At 41.0% G+C, this 20,652-nt stretch overlaps 3 protein-coding genes across 5 annotated transcripts; 1 reads left to right on the top strand and 2 right to left on the bottom strand.

Annotated features, from left to right (window-relative positions):
* Window positions 1–283: 283 nt before the first annotated feature.
* On the top strand, window positions 284–5,692 carry LOC311023188 (ninjurin-1-like). 3 transcript variants are annotated; one of them, XR_014598188.1, is made up of 4 exons: window positions 284–612; window positions 2,941–3,178; window positions 4,722–5,067; window positions 5,124–5,692. XR_014598188.1 is itself a non-coding variant. In XM_084024888.1 (3 exons), the coding sequence occupies exons 1-3, from the start codon at window positions 469–471 to the stop codon at window positions 4,862–4,864; spliced, it is 525 nt and encodes a 174-aa protein (XP_083881014.1). In that variant the 5' UTR covers window positions 284–468; the 3' UTR covers window positions 4,865–5,692. The 3 variants fall into 3 exon arrangements, 1 of the variants encoding a protein (XP_083881014.1); XR_014598189.1 differs by having other exon boundaries at window positions 4,722–5,071; XM_084024888.1 differs by having other exon boundaries at window positions 4,722–5,692.
* Window positions 5,693–5,773: 81 nt separating this feature from the next.
* card19 (caspase recruitment domain family, member 19) lies at window positions 5,774–9,505 on the bottom strand. The gene is made up of 6 exons (XM_084024876.1): window positions 9,382–9,505; window positions 8,778–8,917; window positions 8,156–8,312; window positions 7,951–8,013; window positions 7,698–7,763; window positions 5,774–7,528 (listed from the first exon to the last, which is right to left on the bottom strand). The coding sequence occupies exons 1-6, from the start codon at window positions 9,386–9,388 to the stop codon at window positions 7,419–7,421; spliced, it is 543 nt and encodes a 180-aa protein (XP_083881002.1). The 5' UTR covers window positions 9,389–9,505; the 3' UTR covers window positions 5,774–7,418.
* A 700-nt stretch (window positions 9,506–10,205) lies between these two features.
* Window positions 10,206–20,632, bottom strand: LOC311031882 (protein bicaudal D homolog 2-like). The gene is made up of 8 exons (XM_084038435.1): window positions 20,246–20,632; window positions 16,728–16,940; window positions 15,696–15,848; window positions 14,969–15,418; window positions 13,152–14,144; window positions 12,795–12,946; window positions 12,281–12,491; window positions 10,206–11,508 (listed from the first exon to the last, which is right to left on the bottom strand). Exons 1-8 carry the CDS (start codon window positions 20,483–20,485, stop codon window positions 11,506–11,508), a joined length of 2,415 nt encoding a protein of 804 aa, XP_083894561.1. The 5' UTR covers window positions 20,486–20,632; the 3' UTR covers window positions 10,206–11,505.
* Between the last annotated feature and the right edge of the window lie 20 nt (window positions 20,633–20,652).

The following is a 20,652-nucleotide window of genomic DNA, read 5'->3' as shown; positions in this document are numbered from 1 at the left end:
CATTTATTATGTAGCCTACCACCAAAGCACAATCGGAAAGTTAAAATGATGTGACAACATGTAGATGCTATATATTAAATATTTCAGGTATTTTTTTTACATGTGATGTTCCATATCCATAAACAAATAAGGGTTTAATCAAATTATGACATGTTCCAAAAGTTGAGCCTCTAGCGTGCAATGTCGCTCTAATGCGCAGGGGGGCAGTAAAGAGCGATTTGAATGACTAACGGATAACGGTCCTAAATGGGAACGCTTCACTTAACATTCCATCGGGGTTTTCAGTTGAAGTGTGTGTGAAAACGATGAGCGCAGCATTATAACATTGGTAGTAGGCTGCGCTGCTCGTACATCCCCCAGCAGCCCACAGCTTCCTGGAGACGGTCGCCCCCTTGTCGGAGGGGAGGGTGCCGCCCGGAGCTTTTCTGCCCACACGGCGGCGTTTCGTACAGCCTGGAGTGAGTGCCTATGCCCACCGACGGGACCACCGACTCTTTTAAACCTCCCGCTGTACAAAAACCAACCTACCGGGGACATAACGACGTTATTAACAAGATGCCTACGGAAAACATGGAAATGAACGGTGATGCTGACCGAAACGGCGAGGCGGAGGTAAGTCAAAACAAAGGGCATTCGTCCAGTTCAGCAGCCCGGTGTCACGTCCGAGCTACCGCTGACTCACTGGTCAGACTCGGTCGAGGCTAACCGTACCGGATATGTCCGTCCGGTAACGGTACGATGTTAAACGGCATCCCGGGTTTCTCATCCATCTCCCGTCTTCCATCCAACACGTCGGAGTGGCGTTTATTTGCTGTTAGTCAACCGAACAAGTTGTCACCTAAGTGTCGTGACGCCATTAAGCGAACGAGACTTTGCTCCGCAGATTAGCTCTGGTTTTAAACGTTAACACACTAGTTAACGTGTGTGTGTGTGTGTGTGTGTGTGTGTGTGTGTGTGTGTGTGTGTGTGTGTGTGTGTGTGTGTGTGTGTTTGTGTGTGTGTCGTCAGGCTCAGTGAACACTTTTAAACAGACAGCGTTATCGTACAACCTGTAATTGAATGGGAACGGTGTCCGTTGTAACGTGGTCACGTTCAGGATGGAGGTTGAAAAGAGACGAAGAAGAGAAGAAGATTAAAAGCTCTCAGTCACACATGTTCGTGTTGCATGAGGAAAGTGTCCGGCTTCCACCAGAAGAGCTGCTGTACAGCTGATAAGAACCTGCAATATATTAAGACGTACTTGTGTCAATGGGGATTAACGATGAACCATCGCCTGTTGAACAAAATTAATCTACAACTGTTTTAATTATTGTTTCTTTGTTGAGTAAGTATTTTTATTGAAATTATTACCCCTTTTTATACTTATACATATTGTACATGCAATATCAAAATACAACAATGTTTTAATAGAAAACAAATAAGAGCTAACACATGTTAATGTATACTATGGTAATAATTAGTTGCTAATAGCTTCGATTACCCATGAGTGCTAAAATGAACATTGGGAATTAGGAATATTTTAAACGTATTACCAGTAACGTCTGGGCATCAAGTGAACTTTACTTATCAAACCCAATATGACCTGTCTGTGGACTTCCCCAAACACGTCAGCCCATTAGGAAAAAACTAAACAATGATTTGTAAAGGAAATTGAAAGAGAGATCACCATTCTTTGAAAGCCACATGGGCCTCTGGTGGTAAACCAGCTTACCACAAGAGCACCTTGTTCCTCTGTGGCCTGGCAGGTATTCTGAAGGGAAGGAACGCTGAGTTGAACCTCAGCATATGACGTTGCCAACCTGAGCACAAGGGCGACATTGTTGGACTATGAACTCCACTCCCAGATGAAACTGACCTAAGCTCAGAGGAAACTAAACATGGGACCTTGGTTTCCTGTGTTGTATTTATGTAGTGTTTTTAAATCAACCATTTACCACAGACTCATTCTACCTGCAAGACAACTCATTTGGGAGGAAATGGATTTCTAGCTCCTCTTCCTGGATACATTAGTCAGTCCACTTGAGTTTGTTGGTAGCACACGCCATTCTGCTATTTTGGCTCATCTGTTTAAGAACTAATATAGGATATTTAATAATAACCTAATAATATTATTATTACCTGGACTCGATTATTGTTCTATAGTGCATGATTTCACATGCACTTATTGTATGGTGTATTGGTAACATGTTCATAAGCGTTATCACTACATTTTCCCACTGCATTTGGGCGGAGGCCATTCTTTTGTTTCACTTGTTTGACCTGGTCAGACAGGAAACAAAGGATGTGACTTGTCAAATTTTTGACCTTTGGACTGATACCAACTCAGTGACCATCTAAGTCATGGGTGTTCCTGTTTTATTTAAGCCATGGAATACTTTCACTTACATTCATATTTTTTATTTTAAAAAATATTTCAATTGCACAAATCTGGGTTTTTGTTTTGCTGATTAGTTTGGATATAATTTATTGTGTAAATTACTGTGGTTCTTATTATGTTGGACTGTGAGCTTGGATGAAAAAAGCCCCTGTCTGTGCTGCTCACACACTTCTGTAATTCGTAACGACGTGGAGGGGATTTTAGAGGCTGCAAAAATAATCCCCACACGATATTTAGTTCCTAAGAAGGTGAAACCATATTTTCCACTATTTCAAATATTCGAATGAACTCCACTGTGATGGAGCCGGAACTTTTGCTGTGTGATTGTGTGTTACAAGTGTTGACAGTGAAACACTGATGTAGAGGGCTTTAAATATGTTGGGTTTAAAGATACCTGAGACACTACACCATTACATCATTATACAACATCTGATAACTGTATCTCTAATTGCAATAGCATCTACCATAATGGAGCCATGAATAAAGAAATGTTATAGATGAGCTTTTTTGTGTGTTGTGTGTTGTTCTGTGTCATACTGATGTCTGGGTTTGTGCTTGTTCAGGTCCCGCTGCGAGGCCACTGGGGAAGGCAACAGGGACCTCTGAACATGAACCACTACGCCAATAAGAAGAGCGCAGCAGAGAGCATGCTGGACGTGGCTCTACTGATGGCGAATGCCTCCCAGCTGAAGGCTGTACTGGAGCAGGGACCAGACTTCACCTTCTACGTGCCTCTTATTACTCTTATCAGCATCTCCCTCATCCTGCAAATCGTGGTGGGAGTGATGCTTATCTTCATAGGTAAGTGTGTAGTAAACTTCAGCATTCTCAAATGAGAGGATGCACAATGGTACTGAAAAGTATCCAACGTGCATTTTGTTTCTGCTGCACACAGAATGTGTCAGGGTCTTCTACTCCAACATTGTGTGAAGTCAATGTGATTTTATGCGTGTTTGAATTGCTTTGTTCAGACTCCCTAGATGTGACAATTCAGTCATATCAACACTGTGTGTGAGACTGAAATTAAATGGATGGTAAATGGATTTGCATTAATAAAGCGCCTTTCTCTTTTCTCCACTCAGAGCCAGTGTTGAGTATTCACCCATTCATAGACACTTTGTATAGCAGAGGCTGCCCCACAAGGTGGCATCTGCCCATCAAGATCTGAGCTAATGCTCATTCATGCACACTCACTCCGTCTCCATGTGTGAGGGAATTTTCTCTATACCTGATTCCCTCATTGAAAGATTAATATGTGTCATTTTAAGAATAAATTCCTATTTAATCTGAGTTTTAAGTGTCTGCTTCTCCAGGCGAGGCAAGGTCACAAACAAGACGTCATTGTGTCTCTTATGTGGAACGCAACATTCTTACCTTTAACCGAGACATAATACGCTGTGAGAGCGACCTCGAGATACCTTGGGCTTCTTAAGTCCTGGCCAGGAGGACAGTAGGCAGAATTGGGGTTGGCACTGCACCGTTCAGTTCATAACTGTTGTACTGCTCAAACCTGGATTCTCACGATCGGGCATCAATAAATGTTCCTGCTTAAGACATCTACCGTCTCCAGAGGTGTCCTTGCTTCGACTCATACAAATGTCCATCACAGCATGCACACAGCCACATTAAGTTACTTTGTAACTTTCGGTCAGTTATTATGTCTTACCTTTTGGGACTGCTGTAACTGTCAAAAGCACAGCCAAAGCTTGTGACAATATGTGTGTGTGTGTGTGACTTCAGTGTCGCACACATTATGGGAACTGACAACTGCTTTTAATTTGCACTCAGATGTTCACAAAAGCAGTTCTTCTATTGTGTTTTGTGTTTGCGTAACCTCACCGTTGATGTAATTCATGCAAACATTTATTTTTGTCACGCTCATTTTCCCTTTACCACAACACATCTTTTCTACTGATGTACAATCTGGAGACCTGTTTTTTTCCCACGTTTACAAATGGTGATTTACACCACTCCTAACAGAGAATACTGTTGTGACAGAGAGCCTAAGCAGGAAGCAACGCCTCTGCTCTCAGCTGTTTACAATTTTACAGTTCTTGCTTAACCTTTGGGGAAATGTTATGTCATAGGAGAGTGCCAATACTGAGATGGCCAGTAAAAAAAAAACAGATCTCCCATCTGGCTTAAAATAAATGTCCCTAGGGAAGTATGTATTGTCCTAATAGAGGAGGAAGTGAATGATCACCCGAGGGCAGTGCAGTCAATGCTGTTCATTTAAATCCTAGTGCTCAGTAATGGTCACTTCTCTGACAGGAAACGATTTGCTGCCCCCGTGTGGTGGAAAGGGAAACTCTAACGTCTTCATGTTGACTTTATGTTTTGACAGTGAAGTGGAACCTGAACGATGAAAGCATGCACAACAAGCTGAACATCATGGAGAATGTCGCCACGGCCTTCGTCTTCATCATAGTTGTTGTCAACGTCTTCATCACAGCTTTTGGTGTCCAGCGGCCCAACCCAAGTGGTTGATCTCCCTTTATGGGACTCCCTGCGTCTGCTGACCAACTTAGTAAAGATGGACCTCCACATTATTTATGCCCTTGGACTATATATGTAGTCACCAAACTGAATGGCTTTGCAGGTACACTTGTCTTCCTGTAATTCAACCTCCCAGGTACTCAACATACCCTGAGGATCAGGTGACGTGTGTGTGTGTGTGTGTGTGTGTGTGTGTGTGTGTGTGTGTGTGTGTGTGTGTGTGTGTGTGTGTGTGTGTGTGTGTGTGAAGAGAAGGTCATTTCTTCTCTAACCATGGCTATGGACAAATGTGTGGTCAGCTCTTATTCCATGTGGAAATTCACCAGTTTGTTACTTCCTATCATGTTCAGTTTACTGATGCAAATAATAAAGAATCCTTTAACATATAAAACACATCAGGAACAACATGTCAGTCAAAACAACCAGGGAAAAAAGACATTCTACTCTTAAATGGGTCATTATCTTTTCGTGTAAACCTAATGTATGCCTTCTGCTGCTCATATGGCATTATATGATATTACAGCTTTATTGGAGGGGGCTGTTTACACTGTTATAAACCTCAACCAATTAATGAAGTGGACCTTACATGCTTTGTTATTTTTAATAGCTATGCAGACTCTAGTATGTAATGTTTACTATCAGTTGATGTATTTAAGTGTTTGTGCATTTAATATGTAGTAACTCTAGTGATTGTTTGTTTGTTTGTTTTAATAACTTTTCTAAGGACCAAATATTTTCAAAGTTTTTACTACACTATCCTGTATTACACACCATGACTATTTTAAATGCATTTTTATAAATAAAACACCAAAGTGATAAGATGTGTTTATTATTATTTTATAATAATATTTATTTAGTTTTTCTTTTCATGCATTTTTTTGTTTTATATCGTACAAAGACAAAAGTCTCACTCATTCAAATGATGGCATCTCTAAATTGAAGGCATTTTACAACACAGTACACACAGAATGAGACAAACTGTCAGGCACTGGCACTTTATGAGCATCACAAATCAATAACAACAAAACCATGCAAGTTGACACTTCTGATATCTGGACCCATAAAGAAATAGAGTTGAACAAAGCACCATCATCACAGATCCTTTTTCTGTTATACTTTCTAAAGAAAAGGTTTACAAAGTCTGAGGGAAACTATTGATTTAAATTGTTTTACTGCCAGACTTTATAACTTGTTGAGAAAAGTAATAATAAGGCTTATAGTTTACATACTTGAAGAACGCAGTAATATGCACTCAATGAGATGCAATATATATCTATGGCTGTGGAGGAATTTATAAATATATACGTTATCCTCTGTGTATTCATCACTGGGCTTAAATACAAATTCCCGTCCTGCCCGGCCGACCCAGCGGAAACAGGAAATACACAGGCTTCCGGTCTTTAACGAAATAAGAAGTTTGGACATAATAAGGCATCGTTTAGAGAAAGTTTAAAAAAAAAACTTGGTTAGAGATGCCACGAAGTAGGTGGCAGTGCCTTAACCGTATGTGTGTTGATGGCCACAGGGGCCAATTCCATCCTTGTCAAGGGGAGTGCTAACCTTCTCTCCTTTCATACAACACGACTGTACAACGCGCTACGTCACTATATATGCAGGGAGTTACCGACGCCGCTTTCACTCATGGTGCACTCACCGGGCTGAACCAACTATTATATGTTTTAAACGGCTTTGCATCACTCTTCTGAAACAGGCTGCTCTGTGATTTCGCTTCATTAGTACGTTCTATTATTCTACTATCTTTAGTCGACGTTTTTATGTTTCGTTTGGGTCGTATGTCTACCCATAATGCACTGCGCTGATAGAGCGGAATATCATTGGTGGAAGAAATCACGTGACTGCATTGCTCGCCTAAAATATTATTTTAGGGGCACAGCTGGATATTATTTCTGCCCGTTCTTCACGTCACTCGTGTCTTTTCTTTGTTTTAGTTTAGACACGAGAAGCAGAAATTCGGGAACTCTTACGAAACCAAAACAACACGTCGGTGCAGTTTGGTGCTATAGTTCACTTTTGGCCACAGGAGGGCGGTAATGTCCCTACTGTATAATCCACAGACTGCACTGGGTGAGGGTCTTCTTTGTTTCTGACTCAATTAGGGAAGTATGAGATCCGGAGAAAAATAAGTATGATGCTTCATTACCAACATGAATGTAATAAACGAGGACCAAAGTGTAAGGAAACACACATAAAACGCAGGTTGTTGCTTTCTGCATTCAAAGATAATAACTGCAAAATATAACTTGATAAACTGGAGGCTCTCCTTTTTTGTGATGCTGAAAAAAAATATCCCTATGTAATCAAGAATTGGTCTTCAATTGTTAATATTTAGTAATTTAAAATGCCAAATGTAGTTTTGAATATATGCCAACTTTCTCATTTTAGACCAAAAGCAAAATACTATATACAACTGTGTACAAAATTAGTATTCAACTCCTGAAAATATATAAGTGTGCTGTGCTTTGGTACTAATAGCGTTCACGAGAGAAGTACTGCTGAAGCGCCTGGATGTGAAGGAGTCCCCCCCTTACTTCATGAGGTTTTCTTCAGTGTACCATATGAGAACCTCCTGAGCTCTTCTTTTCAGACCCAGAGCAGCCATCCCGAGGGCCCGGCTACCTCCCGCCACTTTAGCCTCTGCAGAACAAAGACATCACCTTTGTAACGCTGAATTAACCGCATTAAGAGGAGTTATATTTTTTCTGTGCACTAAAGTTAATATTTTCACAAGCCAATAATACTGACAGTATCTGATTGTCACCATTGCAATGTCAGGTAACATTACATAACATGGAAAACTACTTACCACTGTAGTAGTAGAGTAAAGCCATTCCCACTGCAACGCTAAAACAACCCAGAAAGAAGAGGGGACCTGGAGAAAGGTAAACCCATAACAACATGTCATTAATGATCCGGTGTGTATCAGTGCAAACGCCTGGCAAATATTTTAATCACACTGACTATTCCCTTTTTGGTGATTTTGAAGGACATCACTTGCTTCCTAACATTTAAGAAGTTGTGGTTTGAATGTTGCACACATTCACAGACATTAACATTACCTCTCTCATTCAGGACATATCTCTGTTGGCAGACATGCGGATATGCGAGTGGATCTAAGGCATCTGAAGATAGAACATATGCTTGAGTCTGCTCAATAAAATGTAAAATATACAAGAATACACAACAAAACATGTATAGTTAATTCCTCAATATCTACATAATGAATAAATATCACACATAAAGAAGCAGTTCTCAGGGACTAACCTCTGAGGCGCAGCCGTGTGGGCAAGCTGTAGTATACGTCCTCTACATGCAAGTGAAGAGCTCTGTAAAACTCCCTGCATGCCTCTTCTCCTTTCCCTTGCAGGTGAGTCAGGAGCTCACCGAGGCGGAAACTCGTGGGCACGTCCAAGTTTCGGAACTAGAAAATAACAACAACAACCGTTATAATATAAATATCCTTTCCTGGAGTGCTTGATGACACAGCTCACCCCAGGCCAGAATTGAGCATCATTTTAAATGATTTAATTAATCAATTAATCCGTTGTTTTGGCATGGTTTCTAGTTGTTTGTAAATATTGAACATGATTTTGTTGGTGCAGTTTATTTATTTTTACCACAGCCTCTGTGCAGATGCTTGAGGAGAAATACTTTTACATGCAATGTACTCAAATAATTTTAAATATGAGTAGAATTTGAAGGTATTTGCACTTCCCTGCAGTATTTTAATGTAATTATCTCATCTAGTACCATTCTTTTACTCTATTTAAAGGGGAAACGATGTGTTTCATACACCATTACATTAGTCTTACAGCTGCAGTTACCAAATACTTTATAGATTAAATAACTGAGGAGGAGGAGGAGGAGGAGGAGGAGGACTACTTACTCTGGTGGCCTCCTTGTCTGAGAGGATCTGCGGGTAGATCCTGTTGAGCTGCAGAATGAGTTTGTCCACCAGCTCCGTGTCCAGTCTCCGCTCCGCTCTGAGGAAGCCGCTGTCCTCCACCAGCTGCTCGTGAAAACTGTCTGTCCACGTAAACAGAGACACGTTTGCAACAAGTAGACTGTTTAGTCCACCAGCAAGACCCTTTTCACATAATAGGCTACCGTTTTCATCGGAGGAGGTCAGTTAGATGGCTGTATGTAGTGAAAGGACATATTTGACATTCTCTCCGGTGTTTCCTCCTCACGGTGGTGGGAGGAGGACCGGCAATGTTGAGAGACAACAGCTGTTTATTACCGTTTTAGTTCGTGTCCGTTAATAGCGAATTGAAAGGTGAAGGCTCGTACTAATGGCAACTGTGTTAAGAAACTTTTCTGAAACGGGACTTGGACTGACTTGAGTTCGTCATTTGCAAAGCGAAGCAGCCGTAAAAGCCGTTAGAGTTGTAGTAATGCTCATGATGTGGACCTAACGGGTAGATATTCAAACGAACAATAGGGCTAAGTGGTAAGATACGCTTTAGTTTTCGTGAAAGAAAGACACAAACCTCCCATTGTGGAGTCCCCTCTGTCCTTCCTTTGGATACGCCCACTGACGTCACCACGCAGGCGGGGCGCGGCTTACGTTGACGTCCTTAAAAAAGGGAGGAAAAAACGACCCTTTCCTTTTCGCCGGAAATGGAAATGAATGCAGCGATAACAAACCAAGTTCTATAGATAGACTGGAATGTATTTATTTCCAATGAAACTGGGCATTCTGTTGTATCTCGTGGCAACTCCATTATAATGTAACAATCTCTTATATTGCAAATCTCCAGTTTCAAATGAGTTCATTGTCTTCCACGAATAAAATTAATTTAACAGAATTTGATCATCCAAGCATAATTTAAGACTAAAAAAACAAATATAAAAGGTGTGCATAATTACTGTAAAATTAACATCTTGTGTTCACCTTATCACTACGGATAAATGTGAAGGCTATCTCTTAATTGTATCGCCTATTTATGTTTGTATGCAGAATAATGTAGTAATATATATATATATATATATATATATATATAGAGGGAGAGAGAGAGAGGGAGAGAGAGAGATCTCTGCTGAGCTTTCTGCACGTAAGTTTAAAAAAAAATATATACAGACAAAATATAGGCAAGAGTACAGCAATTACTCAACCCACGGAACCATTAATATTTTATTTGTCATTGACCAGTAATATAGATCAATATAGCTCAGAGATCCTGATTGTTTTTTTAATCTTCAAAAGTGGAAGAATAAAGCAATATTATATAATAATAACAATAAAAAAATAAAATAAAAACACTGTGGAATTGTAGTTAACTTGTGTTTGGTTGAAAAAGAACGACGCTAGAAATGACGCTACTGTGAAAGTTAGATTTATTTCATCACCAGCAATAACTGTTAGCACAGACAGTAGCCCACAGTCATGAATGATGCTAGTGTTTACCATAAGTTCAGTCTTATCCATACTGTGACCAGCCACCTCCACTCAAACTCCCTTATGAAATGAAAAGGACGATGACATCCTGTAGTCTTAACAGTGTCAAATAAATAGAAGCTGTTATAGTAAAATCATATAAAATCAATGAGGACAAAGTATGTGAGCAACAATATGCAACACATTTTTACATTAAAACATTAAGATGTTTTTTTTTTCCGTTTCTTGCCATGCTTGGAAATGCACCTGTAACACATAATGGCACTGCAGGCTTGTTGGTTGCAGATTTTAGGACTCAAAGGGTTTACAAAAAGTAGTATTAAAACAATTACATTAAAAACTCTCCTTCGAATAACATTTATGAATACTATTAACATCTGACCTTAACTTAGAAATCTTTAAATAAGCATACTGCATTAATATTGCATTCACACTCTTAGTCATAAAAAGCATAATTGAGTTTGTAACAGCTCAGAGGAGGAGCCCAATGACAAAGCATGTAATGAGACCCTGAAACTGCAGGATCATATAGTGAAAATAAAAAATTTGCATTATTTTTTTTATGAGCATAACAAGACAAAGTGGTTATCATCAATCTTGATGACATTGAACGTATTTTTATGGGCGGTCAGAAACACACCCATAATTTAAGGCCAACAGAAAAACAACTAAGGCAGGAAAGTGTATTCATCTTTTTTGTTGGATTTCAATCAGTGAGTGAAAGTTGTGGCTATAAAATAATTACCACCATAATCTCTGGATTTGTTCCTATGAAATAAATAGGGATACAAATATGGTGAAAATATCACCAATAATCTGTTAGATAAACATGCACATCTGTGATAAACATCGTATAATACTTGATTTTTTAGAAATGAAGAGGAATCACAGAAGAGCAAACAAGTCATATTAAAAGTCAGGGTGCAACAGGCAGTGGGTAATAGGCAAAACACCCATCTTGATTTGTTTGCATGTTCAATAATAATAGTGGTGCATACTATTGGAAGACTGGAGAATTGCAGCTGGAAACTGATGTTCAACATCATTTGACATACTTGTTTTGGCACTCTAAAACAAGGCCCATGGCAAATACTGGATATGTTCCTGTGTTAGTGACGACGTGATTTGGACCATGATAACAATGAAGGAACAAGGTCGACTGGCAACTGTCACAGACACTCTGACGGATCTCCTTAAGGACACTTGGCATGATAGATTACTGCAAATGGAAAGAAGAAAATCACATTAAATTGATTATTGATTGATTGTAGAAATTTGAGATTAAGTTGATAGAGGAAGCAGTTCTGAAAGTTAAACGGAAGCAGGAAGCAGAAGACTGAATTAAGCATGCAGGCTTCAATAAGTCGTCGATACAAATGGAATGATAAAACCTCTTTTGGACAACTCTTGAGAAACAGTTTTTAGGCTCAAATTTCTAAGCACTTGTCCCCAGCATGTTTTGCTGATTACATGTGGTACCATCCACACCTTCTCCCAATAAACAACTCGCCGGCACACTAATTATACCTGCTTATACTTGGAAGCAAACGTCAGCTGAATTAAAATTAGCATTCAGGTTTCCAGTTTCATGTGGTCCTAATGTCAGAAAGTGATATAAATATCACAGAAAAATTAGACTTGATGACTTGATGACAACTGAATTGACTCTGTATATTAATTGTATTTATTAATTTAAAAAAATCAACATATAATTGTTTTGAAAAAGTAAAACACAACCATGTACAGTTAACAGTACATAAGTATTAAGTCGTAATTATACTAGTATGCTATATATATTGTGTTAAATGTATAAACAACGCTAAAAACTGAAAGCTTAATGTTGGAAAATAGTGTATGCAAAGCCTGAGAGAAATCTTAAAATATAGATATACAAGTTTAAAAAGGCCACATAAAGCCCTGTAAGAGAATCCAGTGACTCCACTGATGATTTGTGACTCAGAGATGGTTCTGCGGTACAGCTTCTGACTTACATGATGGCTGGAAGAGCCTCCCTTGGTCTTTGTTTTGGCACTATTGCGGCGCGCCTGCTCATGGTCAAACTCCAAGTCCTCCAGGCGCTGGGTTAAGGCCAGTTTCTGCTGGATGGCCATACGTAACAGAGAATTCAGGGTCTTCTTCTCATCCTCAGCAGCAATCAGCTGCCTCTGCATGTCATCCAGCTGGGTCACATACTCATCACACCTGAAGGAAGGAGGGGCGATGTGGAGAAAAGAGTATGAGAGAGAAAAGGGGAGAAACGCAAGATCAACATTATTTCCAGCAGGTGGAGCAATTGGCTTTGAACTGCTGCTACAGACACAATTTTCTCCATTCCCAAGACAGCATTTTCCAGATGGGAGGATAGGTGTCTGGTAGCTCACTCACACAAGTATTACATCAGACTGTTCCCACAATGCTCTGCGCTGCTCTGGACCACTGGGCCACATGATGGTAAATTTCATTGTTAGGAATGAAATATAAGCCAGTGATTAAGTCTAATCATACCTTGTAGCAAACATGGCTCGAAGAGAAGAGAACGTTGCAGCGTCCTCTTTCAGAGCCTTGAGTTCATTGCGGAGCTTCATGATGGTCTCAGTCACCATGCCCTTCTCGCTGTCATACTTACTCTTCAGGTTGCTCAGAGCAACCTCGGCCGTCTAAAGGGAATAAGATCTCATATGATTATTCATTATTAATTCATTTCTTGCACTTTTGTCTAAAAAATCAGTGGATATTTTTAGCTGAAGACCATTATCCTTTTCTGTTGTACTTGTCAGAAACAATGAACATCCTTCCTCTGAGAAACATGGACAGCAGGCGTGCATGCACACACTACAGACACACTCAGAGTGGTCCTCTGACCTGTTTGTTGGCCTTCAGCACAGCTCTGAGAGTGGCGATCTGTTCCCTTTTGGTGCTCAGCAGGGACTTCAGTTTGAGGATCTCTCCCATGCATGCCTCTTTGTCCTTGTCTGCCACTGTGCTCAGCTCCAGATTGGCAAGTCTCTGACGTGACAGCTCTGTGGTGCGGTCCACCGCCTGCTGCAGGTGGCGGATCTGGTCCCTGATGATGGCTACGAGGTTATAGACGTTCATGGGCTCTGGCCGGTGCTCGAGGGCTGGCGTGACTGTGACGCTGCTGGGATTTCCAGGATCAGTCTCATTGATCAGCCCATTAGTGAGAAGTATGGAAGACTGTTGCTCCTTCCCCTCATGCCCCTTTCTTACTATAGCCTTTCCTTCTTTGTAGTAGTCCAGCATGACACGGTTAGGGGTCTCATTGTTGCACATACACACATGGTTGTAGAGATTGGCCAGCTCTTCACTGAAGGTTATGAGCTCATCCTGTGCCACGTTGAGGCTGCCAAGTGATTCTCCTGCGGCCTCGCTGACCAGTCGGAGCTCCTTCTCCAGACGAGCCACCGCTGCTTTATCTGCTTGACTAATCTTCTCCAGGGACGCCAAGTTTGACCTCAACTCCTGGACGTTGTTATCCAGCCGCGCTCGCTCACATTCATACTGGGTCCGACACTCCTCGTACTGTGACCTCAGAGTCTTCAACTCCTGCCTCAACTCCCCAGCTTCAGACACCGCCACAGTGTATTTACACTGCAGAATCTCAGGCCCGTTGATGTCCAGCTCGTAGTACTCTCCGTCGTCGTGGCTGTCCCTGTCTTTTTCACTGTCGAGGGCAGACTGGCGTTCCTTACTGGCCTGAAGTTTCCTCATCGCAGTGAGGTTCTCAGTCAGCCTGTTGACAGTTTCCTTTTGCTCAGACACAGTCCCATAGGCCTGTTCCAAGTGCTTTTGGTTCTCCTGGAGAGAGTTGATCAGAGCCATTTTCTCCCGCTCCACCTGAACATAAATATATAAAACAAAAGGTCAGTTGGCCAACATACAAATTAATGGATAAAATAAAAGCCTTTTGTCCCTTTAAAGTCTAAGCTAGTCCAGTTTCTGTTTCAAATTCAACGGAATTGATTTGAGCAAATATCAAATTAAAATGTCCAGACTTGATAAACACAATTGACATTGCCATGGTTGATCAACAACCATGTATTTACAGCATGGGCAACACTTCAAGTGGACAATTAAATGTCTGCTGTATGTAGTAATCTTGTGCAGCAATGTTTTAAACTAACAAATAATATACGTCTTTGCTGTTTTGACATTGGCAAAATTAAATAACTTCATAATCCTCATCATAATGATTAGCGTGTATTTTCTGGTAATGTTAAATTGGAAAAATGATATTTGAGGCACTCCGTTTCATTTTGATCAATAGTCTCTTTTGTATACATTTCTTACGATATGGCTGTGATTAAAGGAGAAGTTCATTTTTATTACGTATACAATGTTCAACCTAATAATTTAGGTTTGTAAACATGAGAATTTGTTTAGGTGAAGTCATGATTGCCTGGATGGGCTTTCAGGGAGCAGTGTGAGTAAATTACAGGCCAGATTAATCTACTCAGATAAATGTTCAAAGATGTTTCCAGAAATAGTTAGTTAGCACAATAATCCATTTCTGTGCACCTACATACTGTGTGATATTCAGATATGTTTCAGTAGAAATTTGAATCTACTTTTAAGTGGATGTATTGAACACATGGGATCAGACATTAGGGAAGACGCTGCAGTAATTCAGCAAGTAAAGGAGCATTTCATGGACTTCATACCTGTGAAAGCTGTTGTTTAAGTTTCTGGATCTCAGAGATGTTGAGTTCACTCAGCAGGTCGTCCACCAGGCTCGGAGCTGGCTTGAAAGGCTCTCCTCTCTTGTTGTCGGCATCACCTTCACCAGTCTTGGCCAAGCCGTTTTCAAAGCCTCTGATGAGATCATCGTTGTCGGGCTCAGAAATGGTGGAGGAGTCCTCATGGAGTTTTAGGTTGTCGATGGAGATACTGAAAGGGCTGCTGTACACAGAGCCACCGATGGTCATATAGTGGGAGAGCTCCTTGCGAAGAGTGGCCTTCTGCTCACGCTCTGTTTTAATCGTTTCTAAGGCCTCCGTCAGCTGTCGTTCAGCGATTTCCCTCAAACGCATGGCTTCTTCCAGCTGGCTGTGTAGGCACTGGGAGTCCTCCTCCAGACGGCGGATCTCATGCTTTAGACCTTCAAATTCCACCTTAGCAGATGGTCAGAATGTAAATAAAAAATAAAATGTTACTCAATTGATTTTTCCCCTTAAGTCTCTTTATTATGCCTAATATAGCCCAATGTAACCATCAAATAAAACCATATTTGTGTGAAAAATAAAAAAAGGAAATGTCAAAACGTTGAAACACAATGACCATTATTATATTAGAACAAAAAAACAATTATGTTTCTAGATCCCTATATTGCCATATTTTTTTCATAGTTCCAGATGTGAGACAAGGTGCATGTTCTCTTGTTCGTCTCACCTGGTTCTGCCTCAGCACAGACACTTGTTTCTGAAGAGAGATGTTCTCCTCCTCCAGCTCGCTGTAGTCCTGCAGCAGACGAGCCTCCCGCACCTTGCACTCTCTCATGTCATCACGCAGCTGACCTCGCTGCAGCTCTGCCAGCTCGGAATTCTGCAAACAGGAGGGGAGTGCAAAGAGATATTACAGAAGGCTGAATGTGACTAACTTCTAGTTAAAACGGTCTGGTCAAGTGAAACGAGGATGAGCATGCCAGTATGTTTCTCATACCAGGGGGGCAAGGCTTTGGCTGGCAACTGCAATGACAGAAGGAAGGCATGGTCCATTTACCAATCCATGCTACGGACCTGGCGGACCACATCCTTTGTGTCACTCACAGTGGACCATTACATCATCTTTCCTGCTTTCACGACAATCCTGCTGAATGACCCTCCCCCACTGCAAGCACAACAGCTCTCTCACAACTTACCCAGGCAACTAGTGGTTGTCTGGTCTCCATGTCAGTCTGAAATCACTTACGTCTCCTAACCTTCTCTTTCATACCATTTAGATTATTTTAACTGACTTCATTATTGGATACTATTTCAAACACAAACATACTTTGATTGATTTGAAAGTCACAGGCCCCCATTTAAACTAATCCAATTTAGCACTACCACAAAATTATTGATTTCGGAAATATTTCCGACATAACAGGCTTGTATAAAAACAAACGGTGGATATGTGTGATAATGTCAGGTTCAGGTTAACATAGAAGAACATAAAAGAAAGATCTTATTAGTAAGATCTAGTTTTCATCGATGCAGACTTCACCAAGAGAATGCTGTGTAATTGAACAGAGTTTATGAGATTTATTTTATATTCTTATCAATTAGAACCAGCATGATTCCATCCATCCATCCATTTTCTACCGCTTATCCTGTTTTCAGGGTCACGGGGGGGCTGGAGCCGATGAACCAGCATGATTGAAATAGCTATTTAAAACGAGCACAACATTTTTCATTTTAAATATTTGTCAAATGTAACAATCACCTCTCTAAACTCCAGAGCAATGGACGACAGGCGATCATTTTCAGCTTGCACGCTGGTGAGGGAGGCTTTGGCCTGTCGGAGCTCATTCTGCAACTCTAGAACCTTCTGCTGGTAGAGAGCCTCCTTGCTGGCAGACTCCAGGATCAGGCACTCTTCCCTGCTTTCCCCATCTGCTGCTACCTTCCTGTGAGCGGAGTAAGCTTGTCCAAAGGCCTGGGGACAGAGAGAAGGAATAAACATCATAGAAAACAACTTTGATCAAGGATTAACATCTCGTCACAGATAAGACATCGGTTTTTTGAGAACATCCTTTTCTTTTTCAAAGAAATTATCGTAAATCATAAGGTCTCTCGGCTTAAATGAATTATATTTTTGTATCCTGTATTTTTAAACCAGGCTCTATTTTTCACTTTTCTACCATATCAGCAAGCGTGACAGCTCTTCCAAGTCAGTTGTGACGATATTTACGATTATCCCGATGATGGAAGTGAACCACGATCATAAAATTGAGTGATTTTTATTGTGATCCCTGATAAAATCCTTTATCGTCCCATCCCTAACCACAAGGATGACCAGAATAAACACTGGCAGTGGCAATAGATAAGGGCTATCTTACCCAAACTGTTTATTCACAAATACCATGGGCTTGTCATCCAATGAATTTATTACTGGCTCTCTGTGTGCCTATAGCGTTACAGAAGACCATTTAGTCACAAGCACTATCTCACCCTGCTGCCACATTTTTTTTCTTGTGTCATGATGCTCATCTTACACCAACAGCATGAAAAGAGATTACTGCAAGCACCAATTACATTTGATCTGCATGAATTTAAATTTGTCATGCTCACATGACAAGCTGGAGCCAGCTGGACGCTGCTGTTGTCCAGTCCGTATTCAGGGGAAAAAAAACCTCTCATTCATTTTGGTCTGTCTTGGAAATCTGAGTTGAGACAAACAAATTTGGATTTAAAGTTAAACGTTGAAATGGCCAGATAATGTTTTCAATTGATCTATAAAGCTGCTGAATGTGGAGTCTATTTCAGTCACTTTGGATCATAATAACACAAAAACTCTCCAAGATGCTGGGGAACTAGTGACACTTTAACACACACACTTTCTGGTCAGATAAAGGCCTTTAAATAGCAATAGCCACTAGTGGGGTTGTGAATGCACTAATGGCTATATGTACCAAGCAAAGCGTTTAGACAAAACCCCGACAGAGTGAGTACAGTATTAAAAAAATAAATATGAACAGGTAAATGTCAGATTCCCGAAGCCATCTAAAGGCTTGAAGACATCAGCCAACAAGCTGGTGACGTAACGATTACTGTCCAAGAAAGCCCAAACCCACCAGAGAGCTGGAGCTCTCCTTCCCACCAGCATCTAACACCACCTTTTCTTTCCTCGACAGCTTTATTCAAACAAACGAACAGTGGTCAGTTGTGATGTGAATCAATCAGCTGATGAATCATTCCTTCAGTCACACACTCGAAAGAGAGAAGTATACTCATAGTCAGAATCATGAGATGCCAAGAAACTGACCAAACAATGAGTCACACAATGACTTGACTCTATGCCACGAACAATGCACCATGGACAAAAATTACCTTCAACATACAACTGAGAATAAATCATTGAAACTCATACAACAAGGACATATGTGAGTTGAGTGTAGTTCATCAATGGAAAACTGATCTACAACAATTGGTAAATTAGAAGTCAAACATTTCTTGCTTCTTCAAAGTAAAATGTTAATGATTTTCTTTGCCATATATGACAATAACCTGATAATACTTAAAGTTTCAACTGTCGGTTGAATAAAACGACCTGAGCCAACGGACTTGAGCTTTAGGAAACTTTAACAAGCATTTTCACTTTTGTGAGACACTTCATAGACCAAAGATTCCTAAAAAAGGAAAGGCTTGTTTGATCATAAAAATAAATGTTCAGCCCTTATTGATATACGGATGCAGTATGTATAGTAACGCTTGTGATTAAACAGAGATTTATAACAGCTATAAGCCAAAGTCTGGCTTCAATCTAAGCCCATCTTGCTTACTATTTAGAGTCGTTATCGGTAAACACAGTAGAATGCCTTTGTGGCTTTCTGGCTACCAGGGAAACACCACACAATGACGTATCCCAAATAATACCCTGAATTATTAGGAGTGAGCAATGGAATTAACGTCAATAACAAGTGGCCGACCACAACTGCTGAGTGTTGAAGCCAATGTGGAAGTAACTTAGGCTGCAGTTCCTCTAAGATTCATAAGCTCAGCCAGTTTATAAGACTCTGACTATAGACTATACTGAGCAGAAGGGAAAATCCCAACTTCTCTTTGCAAATACTGTCAAACTTTACCACAAGTTTGCATTATTTTCCGTCAAAACATTTCGGATATCCACAATGACATTCTTCTAATGCACAATAGTCAACATCCAATCTACAAGCTCATTCTTTCTCGGAAAAACAACGTCACTTTTGCCATTGACGTGTATTGGGCTTTCAATTTCAGATATCCACAATTGCATTTTTTTTTTCTCCAGAATGAACATTGGTTCTGGATTTACTAGTCATGATTTAGATTTCAGACAACCAAAATTAAAAACACATTCCAGATATCCATAATGAAACAATCCTAAATGGTATAACCTCAGTTGTGACTAACTGGATTGTAAATATCTGAAGTGAGAGGTTTTCCCTAGTGAGAGCTGTGTTGCAGATATCCAGATGTTAATTCTAGATATCAAAATACAATTGTGGATATCTGAAATTGAACAGACATTGGGTGGCAAAAGAGTTTCTATGAAGAGTTGCTTTGTTTATCTCTAAAATGATAGCGGGATGGATAGGAAGAATGCCACTGGGGATATTATCTGAAATGACCAGAAGAATCGAAATGCAGATTACCTGCAACAGAAATCCAGTCCAGCTATTAAACGATCCTCCCTGCTGCTGTAAAACCCAATAAACGAACACGCTGACTGCAGCTGCAGATGACTGATGCGAAGGCCTCAACCTCAACGTCGCATACCAAGAACAAGTACGGGCAAGGGACCAAAACGTAACGTTAGTTTGTATCCTTTTATGTGACTGAAAACGTTGACGTTAAAACCACAGGACCGCTCAGAAAACCGTGAGTAGCATTTGGCTGCCACATGGATGATCTGTAACAAGTTTATGACAGTTTAGCTTGTCAAATTAAACCCTGTGGCACTTTGTGGGGTTTCGAGGGTCGAGCTCGAGCTATGGCCGAGCTTTAAAGGAACCAGGCCCGGGATTGAGAGCTTGACTTGGACTTGTAACTGACGATGGTTCTGGTTGCAGACTGTGTGGTTCTGACATGTTCAAAACAGCCCAGACAGTGCTGGACGTTAGAGAGTTACTGTTAACGTGCTGCTAACAAATGGTTTGCTAGTGGCCGTGTATCCACATACCGTTACATTTAACGGTTGACGTTTCGTTACAGCTACCACTTTTTAAAGCGTCTGTCTGCGTGGCTATGACCTCAGGTTACCTCTTTCAGCTGATCCAGCTCATGTCGGACCGTCTCGTATTCTGTCTCCAACTCATCGAACCGATGCTTGAGCTGCTGTTTCTCTTCCAGCACCGCCAACCCATACTCGGCCGCCTGGATCTTCTCATGGGTCGTCTCGCGGAGCTCCCGGGTAAGACGCTCGACCTCCACTCGAAGCCACTGCGGCCCGGCCTCTGTCACCAGCACCGCGTCGGGAAATTCCTGCTCCTCCGTAGACATCTTGGTGAGCCGCCGACTCACAACTGTAACGGGACCCAGCCCTGGCTAGCAAGAGCGGCGCAGAAAACCCACCGAGACCACAAATCACTGCAGTCTTTGCTTGAGCCGCATTGTTGGGACTTACACGTCGCTGAGTTCCCTTTGCCTTTTTCCCGCGCACGACTTCA

Source organism: Eutrigla gurnardus, assembly GCF_963514095.1.
Source record: "Eutrigla gurnardus genome assembly, chromosome: 2".
Taxonomy (NCBI): domain Eukaryota; kingdom Metazoa; phylum Chordata; class Actinopteri; order Perciformes; family Triglidae; genus Eutrigla; species Eutrigla gurnardus.
This window is presented reverse-complemented; position numbering and strand designations above follow the sequence as displayed.